The sequence below is a fragment of the Bombina bombina genome, chromosome 1 (assembly GCF_027579735.1).
Source record: "Bombina bombina isolate aBomBom1 chromosome 1, aBomBom1.pri, whole genome shotgun sequence".
In the NCBI taxonomy this organism is placed as follows: domain Eukaryota; kingdom Metazoa; phylum Chordata; class Amphibia; order Anura; family Bombinatoridae; genus Bombina; species Bombina bombina.
This window is the reverse complement of record NC_069499.1, coordinates 1,217,850,276-1,217,858,415: the sequence shown is the minus strand read 5'-3', so window position 1 is coordinate 1,217,858,415 and position 8,140 is coordinate 1,217,850,276. Positions and strand designations below refer to the sequence as shown.

At 39.1% G+C, this 8,140-nt stretch overlaps 1 protein-coding gene across 3 annotated transcripts in view; it reads right to left on the bottom strand.

Annotated features, from left to right (window-relative positions):
• Window positions 1-444: 444 nt before the first annotated feature.
• The window catches only part of FBXL8 (F-box and leucine rich repeat protein 8), a 72,058-nt gene continuing 64,362 nt past the window's right edge, over window positions 445-8,140 (bottom strand). For all 3 annotated transcript variants that reach the window (XM_053700275.1, XM_053700279.1, XM_053700282.1), the window contains one exon: window positions 445-7,971. In XM_053700275.1, coding sequence (XP_053556250.1) covers window positions 6,966-7,971 — 1,006 coding nt within the window. In that variant the 3' untranslated portion in view covers window positions 445-6,965. The remainder of the gene's footprint in view (window positions 7,972-8,140) is intronic.

The following is an 8,140-nucleotide window of genomic DNA, read 5'->3' as shown; positions in this document are numbered from 1 at the left end:
GTTTGTATGTATTACCTCATCTGATGTTGCCTAATTGGTTATTTCTTTTTTTGTTTTTGTTTTATTGTGTAATTAGCTTGGTGCAACGATACCATTTGACTTTTTAATTTACACAGAATAGAGGTTTATCATAGTAAGCATACACTAGGACTTTTTCCTTATGGTTAGGATATTGAAACTAGCAAATTACTATACATTATATAACTGAGTCAGAACCTACTCTTGAAACCTGTATATATATATATATATATATATATATATTATCCCTAAAGCATTGTATTAATTGCCTGTGTTTTTTTTTAGTAGTTTTGTTGGGACGTGATGTGCATCATAGTTTTCATATTCTGAGTTGTGACCCTCACTTGAAAGATGCCTTTTTCCATTTTGAGGCTCTGATAGCTTACAACAGTACAAGCCAGGCGGCTTTACCTATAATAATGCATATTATTTTTATTTTTTTTAAATTAATTTTATTCAGTTTTAGAATGAAAGGTAACACTTGGGGACACGCAGGACCCCTGTTCAAACATACACAAACAAAAGGATCGGACACGCAGGTCCGGTTGCAATAGCTGACCAAACATTGATACATCAGTAAATTGCAATGAGTTGTGGTGAAAATAGTTCACCAAGATTGAACCCTAGTGTGGGCTCTGAATATGTGTGTGTGTGGGGGGGGGGGAGGTGGCATTTATAAATTAAATTTAATACTCCAAAGAGCAAGTCAGGATAAGTTGCTGCAATATACATTAATGGGTTTGTCCATATAGATTGAGGAGGAGGTTCTGCCAACATCTTGAAATGTAGGTAACAAAAATTTCCAGAGACAAGTGAGAAGCACATTGTACCTAGTACACACTCTACTTAGCCCCTACTGTACTTAGAACTCATTGTGCCTAGCACACGCTGCACCTAGCACTCATTGCACCTAGCACACGCCGTATCCAGCATGCACCGTACCCAGCACACATTATACCTAGCACACGCTGTACTTAACACTCATTGTACTTAGCACAAGTCGTACCCAGCACACACAGTGCCCAGCACACATTATACCTAGCACACACTGTACTTAACATACATTGTACCTAGCACACACTGTACTTAACATACATTGTACCTAGCACACACTGTACTTGGCACACACTATACCTAGCACACATTGTACCTAGCACACGCTGCACCTAGCACCCGCTGTACCTAGCACATGCTGTACCTAGCACACGCTGTACTCGGCACACACTATACCTAGCACTCATTGTACCTAGCACACGCTGTACCTAGCACCCGCTGTACCTAGCACACGCTGTACCCAACACACGCTGTACTCGGCACACACTATACCTAGCACACGCTGTACCTAGCACACGCTGTACCTAGCACACATTGTACCTAGCTCACACTGTACCTAGCACACGCCGTACCCAGCACACATTGAACCCGGCACACATTCAACCTAGCACACATTGAGCCTAGCACACATTCAACCTAGCACACATTGAACCTAGCACACGCTGTACCTAGCACACACCGTACCTAGCACACGCCGTACCCTGCACACGCCGTACTCGGCACACGCAGTACCCTTCACACATTGAACCTAGCACCCATTGTACCTAGCTCACACGGAACCTAGCTCACGCCGTACCCGGCACCCACCTTGCCTAGCACACGCAGTACCTAGCACACATTGAACCTAGCACACATTGTACCTAGCACACATTGTACCTAACACACGCTGTACCCAGCACACGCTGTATCCCCCACACGCAGTATCCAGCACACATTGTACCTAGCACACATGATACCTAGTACCCACTGTACCTAGCTCGCACTGTACCTAGCACACGCCGTACTCGGCACCCACCTTGCCTAGCACACGCAGTACCTAGCACACATTGAACCTAGGGTACATTGTACCCAACACACATGATGCCCGGCACACACTGTGCCCAGCACACACTATACCCAGCACACACATTGTACCCAGCACACACATTGTACCCAGCACACACATTGTACCCAACACACACTGTACCCAACACACACTGTACCCAACACACACTGTACCCAACACACATTGTACCCGGCACACACTGTACCAGGCACACACTATGCCCAACCCACACTGTACCTAGCACACAAAGCACCTAGCACAAACAGTACCCAGCATACACAGTACCTAGCACAACCCGTACCTAGCACACTCAATACCTGGCACACAGAGCGCCTAGCACACACAGCGCCTAGCAACTAGTACTAAGTAGGAGCTGGATGTTTAAATCAAGAAGCTTGTAAGCACACCTGTGAGCTTGTGTAGTGTATTTTAGTGTGTCCTTGTAATATGAAACATAAAACATCACATAGCATAAGTGGTAGGCATTCAGGATAAGGCACTACTCTTTACAAAAGATATTCTGAAGCCGACCTATATATATGTAAAATCTTGATATACGTTAAGCGAATGATGTTTCTGAGACTTAAGAACTCTACAGATCGTGTATATCATTGGAGCATAAATAATACCAATAATAAAAAAAATCACACAACAACTACAAACTAATCCAATAACAAAACCATTATGTGCAAAGTAAAATAAGAATAATCATCTGCCGCCATACGTCTGACAGTAATAGGTGGGAGAGAGAAAGTCATATAAACTGGGGGACAAGTGGCAGTAAACTAGCTGGACTAAGAGTTGTATGCCAAAATACATACGTTTTTAACCCACTGTTAGTGCAGGTCATGCGTTGTCTTAAGTCACATATTCCGGCCTGTGAGGAAGTAGTTGTGGCCTTAATGATGCGGCTGTTCAGTCTCCATTCCGCTACGGATAAGGTTGGGATCCTTAAAGGTAATTTACCCCATCAGCCACTGGTGTCTGCCGTGAAGAGGGTTGAGTGACCCTCAGGGTTGCTTGTGCTACTAGGCATAGTGTTCTCCGACCGGCAAGAGGAAGCTGTCTCAGAGCGTGGGCTCCAAGCATAGGACGGCTCATTCACTGCATATAGGTAATTTCCTGGCACTCCATTTTATATGCCTAGAGGATTTGCGTAATGAGAGAGCAGTTTAACAGAAAGGCTAGGGCGTATATTGCTCCCGTGTCATACATATCACAAGCAAAGCTCCCATGAGCATAACAGATGGCCTGCACAGTGCTGTTTACTTGGCTTGCTTGTGTAATAAAAGTGCCGTAATGGCTCTGGGCAGTAGAATGTTGTTTAAGTCCCGAGCAGCCGATCAACATCAGGCTCCAGATTTGTGACTCTTTGGTCCTGAAGTCCGCCTCATCTGTTTGGGTATTGATGTGTCCTTGATCTGGAGTGCTGTGCTGTCCCTAAGTGCTCCGATCTGCCGGTCGGTTGCTACAAGCTGTCGGGTCCCATACACCTTGACTCAGTTTGGCGCCAATCAGTGGTCCTCTCATAACACTTGCTGTGAATGTCCCAACACTTTCAAACTTGCTCCCAAACAGCAAAGCGGTCAGTAGTGACATGTGGTGTTTATGAGGGTTAGTTGCGTGTCCCCAATCTGCTGATCGCCGTAGCTCAATTCAGACTTTAAGGGCAGCAAATTCACTTCAGAGTTACTGCTTCGATCCGTAGAGGAAAAAAAAGGGTGCCACTTAGCCACACCAGGATTCCATAAAGTGTTGCTCACTTGGTAAACTGCCATAAAAGTTCTTTTGTCAGCCCAAAATAGTGCAGGATGTGACTATAATTCATATAACTATATAATTTTAGCCAGGAGCTCTGTTGATGCACGTCTGTTCAGACCAGCTGCTGACTCTAACTTTAACTATTTCAAGTGAGATGCCTGATACTGTTCAATTCATTCTCTAACATTGTCAACATAATAAATGTAACCTACACTTTGTAGGTTAAACACTTTCGTTTTATACTCCTCCCTTCCAATATTCTCATTTTACATTTCCAATGTCTCATTGCATATTATGAGAATAATACCATTCCTCAATACTAATATCAGCAGTACCAGTAGCTGAGCCTTTTCTCATTATATTTTCACCATTCAGCGACATCTAGAAGGTTCTTAGAATTACTAGTATTTACTCCTATATTCACATAGTTTTGTGAACTATTCAGCGGTATTAACCCGCTGCTTGTTTTCATAGAAATGTGCTTCTCTTACTACACGTCATTAGACTAAAATATGTCACTTGAAAATATCATCCTATTAGGCATTGTATCTTGACAAAGAGGTAAAATAGCTATCTCATTGAGTATAATAAAAAATAAGGTATCAATTTAGAATGCCACACTTTCACTAAGAATGACTGTCATAAGGTTCTCCATTTATTATGATCATTATATGAAAGATCAGCTAACTAATTTTAGGGTAATTTTCCTGGAGTACCATCTTTATATTTGGGTAGGTGATTCTAGAGATTTCTGTACAAAGGATTGATTATGTAATATTGAAGTGGTTATTTCTGTTAACATGTTTGTTGTATTTCTAAATACCTTTAACAAAAAACTTTGATTAAAAAAAAAAAAAAATGTGTGAAGGGTAGCATGATTAACAGAGACAGGGAGAAGGTTGAGGTACTAAACCAGTTCTTTTCTTCAGTATACACAAGAGAGGAACAAATGGGAGATACTTTGAAACAAACTAGAACAAACAAGCCCATACCATTAACTGGGTTATGTCTAGAGGATATCAGGGGGAAAAATTAGATATTATTAAGGTAAATAAAACTGCAGTTCCAGATGGAGTACATCCCAGGATGTTATGGGAATTTAGCACTGTTATATATATATATATATATAAAGTGTTATATATAACCTTTAATCTTAATTATTCAAGACTCATTATCCTCAGACATTGTTCCCCAGGACTAGTGTAAAGCTGACGTGGTGCTGCTTTTTAAAAAGGGAAGCAGGGCTGATCCAAGAAGCTATAGACCAGTTAGTCTGACATAAATAGTGGGGAAGATACTTGAAGGGATTATAAATGATTATATTGATGAGTATATTCTTGTAAACAAGATTATGAGTTTAATCAGCATGGTTTTATGAGAAATAGATCATGTCAAACTAATCTAATTAGATTCTACAAGGAAGTAAGTAAAACCATAGATAAAGGGGAATCAGTTGATGTGATATACTTGAATTTTGCAAAGGCATTTGATACAGTGCCACATGAGAGATTAATGTACAAAATTAAGAGACTGGGAATATCTTAAAATGTTAGCTCATAGATAAATAACTGGATAAAAGACATGGAGCAACAAGTAGTAGTAAATGGATCATACTCAGATAGAGGTAATCAGTGGAGTCCCCCAGGTATCAGTACTGGGCCCTTTTCTTTTTATTATTTTTATTAATAACTTGGAGCAAGGATTAAATAGCAACATCTGATTTTTGCAGGTGATATAAAAAGTTGTGTAAGGTCATTAGGCCAGTGTAAGGTGAATTTGCTTTCCATAGGGATCTACAAAAATTGGAAGACTGGGCAGGTAAATGGAAAATGAGATTTAATACTGGAAAATGCAAGGTTCTACATTTTGTAAGTACAAATAAGCAGGCAACCTATTATTTAAATAGGACTAGACTTACCAAAACAGAGGAGGAAAGGGATTTTTGAGAAGCAATAGATAACAAGCTAAATATGGGTGCACAATACAGGGCTGTGTCTTCTAAGGCTAATAAGATACTGGCATGTATTAAAAGAGGCATTGATAGGAAAGCATAATTCTGTCACTAAATAAATCCCTCACCTTGAGTATGGAGTGCAGTTCTGGAGAACAATCTCAAAAAAAGACATTGCAGACTTAGAAAAAGTTCAGAGAAGGGCCACAAAGTTAATAAGGGGAATACAGAATTTAAGCTATGAGGAGAGGTTAACAAAACTGGATCTGTTTTCTCTGGAAAAAAAGGGCGCTTGAAAGGTGACATGATTACTTTATACAAATATATTCAAGGCCCATATACAGAGATGGCAGAAACTCTGTTTGTTCCAAGAAAATTGTTTGTGACAATTTAAGGCTGGAGGGAAGGATATTTAATGTCCTGCACTGTAAAAGCTTTTCCACTGTTAGAGCAATCAAATTCTTGAAATGAATTACCTAAGGAGGTAGTAAATGCCTTAGATACATTTAAAAATATTTTAGATACATTTCTGACTAGAAACATAATTCAGGGATATGATTGCTTGTGTTAAATGGGTCACCATTTTAATAGGATTAATTTAAGCTCATCTGGAGCTTTTTTGTAAGTATATTAAAATTTGTATAGGTTGAACTTGATGGACTTATGGCTTTTTTTAAACCTCATCTACTATGTTACATTGTTACTATGTAAATACATTGATGACAATACATTATTCAGTTTCCAGCTCCTGTTTCCCAGCTGATGCCAAGCAATTGGCGAATGGTGCTGGATAATACAAATGTTCTTTTATATAAAATCACAATATCTGATCATTTTCTCTTTTTGGCATTGCAGCTAAAATTAGAAGGCACGTGCAATACCTTGTTATTCGGTATTCATTACTGAAACAAATGCCAAATATGGCTGCAGGCTATAGCATTCCAATATTTTTGGCGCCAAATTTGTTTAAAAGTGCAACACACAAATATATTATAATAATAAAAATATAAAATATTTTATATATCAAATAGGATTTGCACTTCTACAATAATAACTGCACCGCAAATTGCTGAATGGTGCAGCCTTCACCCATATTCAGCATTTCTCTCAATAACTAATGGAGAATAACAAATTAATGAACATCTATAAAATGTAGGTTTGTTGGCAATCCTTGAGTGTATGCTTTATGCTGATATTTATAGAGATAAAATGATGCAAACGTAATAGTTGCAATTGCATTTTTTTAAGCAGATTTAGATTTGTTTACAATTTTACAAACAAATTTAATTTGGATAATGTTTAAATATATAAATTAACTACTTGTGAATGCTGCTTTTAGGTATAATATAGGTTGTGCTATTTACTCCGAGCAGACGGCATCTCTTGTGGATGTTGAGTTACTGATTTCCATGGGTGTTCCTCTTTGGTTACTTTCAGGGTATATCTTTTCAAGTGAAGACAATGTGTGACAAAAGCTTGGATAACATCTGGTGACACAACACAATAACAATGTATCTCTTCCAGGCTACAACATTTCTCAGCCAGATCAATAAGAGCAGAGTTCAAGTCATTGGAGGACGTGGTATATATCACCAGCCTCTTCAGACTATGGCAGTAATGTGTGGTGACAAATTGGATCTGTCGCACCATTTCATTGTAAGTGTTAAGTTGCAATGTAGAGATTGGTATATTTGGCTTTAGGATTCTTCTTATTTTCCATGCAGGTACGGTATGATCAAGTTCCATGTCCACAGAAAGAGAGGGATGGCGCTGGCAGAGGGCTTTCCAAGCTTTATCAGTAATGTCTAATTTATATTTGTCAAGGCGTTCACATAAGATATCCAGGCAATGAAAAGGTGGTCTTTCAGGCTTCATTAGTTCCTGAAATAGATCTTCTGATAAACTGGAGCAGAAGGCACCAAGAATTAAAAGTTTAGGACACACACGCAAGACCTCTTTAAGGGTATCAGAAGTAACATGACAAACAAATGTACCATTGTTGATGTATAAACTCCGTAAATTTGGGCTGCCAGTAGCAATCAGTCTAACAAACCCATCACTAAGTGTAAAAGGAAGCTTTCGTAGATCAACATGGTGTAGGTCTATACGACTCTCCTTTCGACACAATTTCATAATACTCTCCAAGATCTCTTGCCCAGAATCAAATAGGGGGTTCTCACCACAGCACACAATAGTCAAACTCTTCAGCTTACTACTCTCCTTGGACAAACAGTCCAGAACTAGGGAAACGTTTCTGCGAATTGACTCCATTGATTGGTCAAATACAATCTTCAGATCTTTTATATGAACCAGAAAATCGTGCAGTTCTTCGATAAATAACAGCTCATCCTCAGATACCCAACTAAAGGAAGAAAAATATAGCAAATTGTTGGTTAGTTGTACTGATATCATTTCATATTTATATCCACTATGCACTTAATATTTTACCTGCTCATTAATCTGTCACTTCCAATCATAGTTTAAAAATTAACATTCTGAGTGGCTTACTTACCTTTTAAAATCTTTGTACT